A 2,017-nucleotide genomic window follows, 5' to 3' on the forward strand; every position below is an offset into this window, starting at 1 on the left:
AGGGGTTTTATTCCCTCCCTAACTTCAGGGGAAAATCCCTACCTGGGGAAACAACCTTTCTCGGAGAGGTGACCTTGGTTAAAACACATAGTGCCAAGAAGGTGAGCAAACATATTAAGAACAGTATGCCATATATGCCAGGTGCCTTGAAACAGCAAGGATGGACCGGCTCCCGGCACAGGCCGGGCTGAGGGACCCCCCAAATTCTTGTGTACCGGGCCCCTAGTTTCTATGATAAAAGAGTGACCTGTTTCTTCTGACCCTGACTCAGCGTCTCCCTCCTTTCACTTCTCACTGTGCTTTCCCGGCGTCGGCACTGAGGGGCAGGGGGGCTTACGTGGTCCATCAGCTCCCGGACCATCCCGTTCCACTCGCCCTGGTCGTCCTGGGCTCCGTATCTGCCGTCGGGGACGAGTCTGACGTCGTAAATGAAGCCCAGCATGGAGGACAGCTCCTTCAGAAGGTCCAGGCAGTACCCTTCGAACCTGTCATTTCCGAAAAGGGGCTGGTCCGACTTCCTGTACATCACGTAGGGCTCCTCCTGCCAAACAGACCGGGCGGGGCGCCTGTCACAGGAGGCAGAGCCCCGCCCAGCGCCATCCCTGCCGGCGGCCAGTGTCTCACAGTGACTCGGAGACAGGGCGGCCAGCACCCACCACCCACCTCCCGCCTCTGCTGAGGCTGCTCCCCGTACTCTCCCGTATAACGTCTCTCCCTCGGCTCTTTATTTATTTTATTTTTATAGATACTTTTATTATTTCAGAGAGAAAGGGGGGCGAGGAGAGAGAAACATCGATGATGAGAGGGAGTCATGGATCTGCTGCCTCCTGCACGCTCCCCACAGGGGATGGAGCCTGCAACCCAGGAGCGTGCCCTGACCCGGAATCCAACCCTGACCCCCTGGCTCACAGGCCGACGGTCAGCCCCTGAGCCCCGCCGGGCGCACTCCCTCCTCTCTCTTTACGTGACATTTGAGTCAAAGGTGTGAGGGGGCCTGAGTGGTCACGTCCCCTGGGGTCGGGCAGGGGCCGTGGGGCAGACTGTACCCACACCCGGCTTCCTGGGCGCGACCCGCCCGCCCTCCTGGCTTTCATCTAAGAGCTGCCCTGCCCACAGGTGAGTCTAAATCGGCTGAGAAATCTCTGCTTCAAACTTCCCGCTGTTCTGCCTCCTCTCGGCTCAGGCCCACCTCAGTGCCTCCCTCGTCCCCTGGGTATTTGCCTGGCTTCCTCCGGCATCTTACAGCCTTTCTGTCTGTTTAAATCACCAGCTTCGTTTTCTTCATCGACTCACCTGAAACCTCACATCTGCCAAAGCCTTGCTTCAACGACAAAGCCCCTCGCCTACGAACAATGGGCCTTTTCTTAATGATTGAAACCCGAATGCTCACTTGGCTGATCCCAGTGCCGTTTTATTTTATAAACGTCTATGAGTTCCTATCAGTTCCTCTGCTGCCGCGTGTCCTGTTATTTCCCAGCTGCGGGGGCCCCACTGGGGTTCACCCTCGAGCCCTGACAGACACAGAGCTCTGCGTCCGGGGCGGCGGAGAGAAAAGTCGCAGCCACAGGGAGACTGCCCGCTCCATTCGGACGAACAAGCCTCACGAGTCAGCGGCTTCAGAAACACACAGCCCGACATGAGGGACTGGATCCAACGAGCAGGAAGGTGACGATTCTAGGCGTGTGGCTCCTGCCCCGGATCCCGGGGGTCAGGGCTGGGATGGGGGGAGGTGGGGGGATGGGGGCTGGGAAGTGGGGGGCACCTGGCAGGTACAGCGGCTGGACAGGTGTGCGGTCGGCGCTCCAACAGGAAGCAGGAGGTGCCCTCAGCTGGGCTTTGAGGAGCGAAAATAAAGGGCTACTTGCCCAGGTTTGGGCAGGGGTCCCAGGATGCAGGGGAGAGAGGGTGCCACCCCTGGGACCCGCCTTACCAGGAGGTGGTGCCACTCAGGCTGAGGGGGCGGGGCAAGCCTGGGCCTGGGGTTCCAATGGGCGGGGCCTGGAGGCTGGATCATGGA

The 2,017-nt window shown here is 59.6% G+C and overlaps 1 protein-coding gene across 1 annotated transcript in view; it reads right to left on the reverse strand.

Annotated features, from left to right (window-relative positions):
* GRIK1 (glutamate ionotropic receptor kainate type subunit 1) overlaps positions 1-2,017 on the reverse strand; it is a 74,444-nt gene that overhangs the window by 35,103 nt on the left and 37,324 nt on the right. The window contains exons 7-8 of the mRNA XM_015564137.1: positions 1,931-2,005; positions 338-541 (exon numbers count right to left, since the gene is read on the reverse strand). Of these exons, the coding sequence (XP_015419623.1) occupies positions 338-541; positions 1,931-2,005 (279 nt within the window). The remainder of the gene's footprint in view (positions 1-337; positions 542-1,930; positions 2,006-2,017) is intronic.

Source organism: Myotis davidii, unplaced genomic scaffold, assembly GCF_000327345.1.
Source record: "Myotis davidii unplaced genomic scaffold, ASM32734v1 scaffold552, whole genome shotgun sequence".
NCBI lineage: Eukaryota > Metazoa > Chordata > Mammalia > Chiroptera > Vespertilionidae > Myotis > Myotis davidii.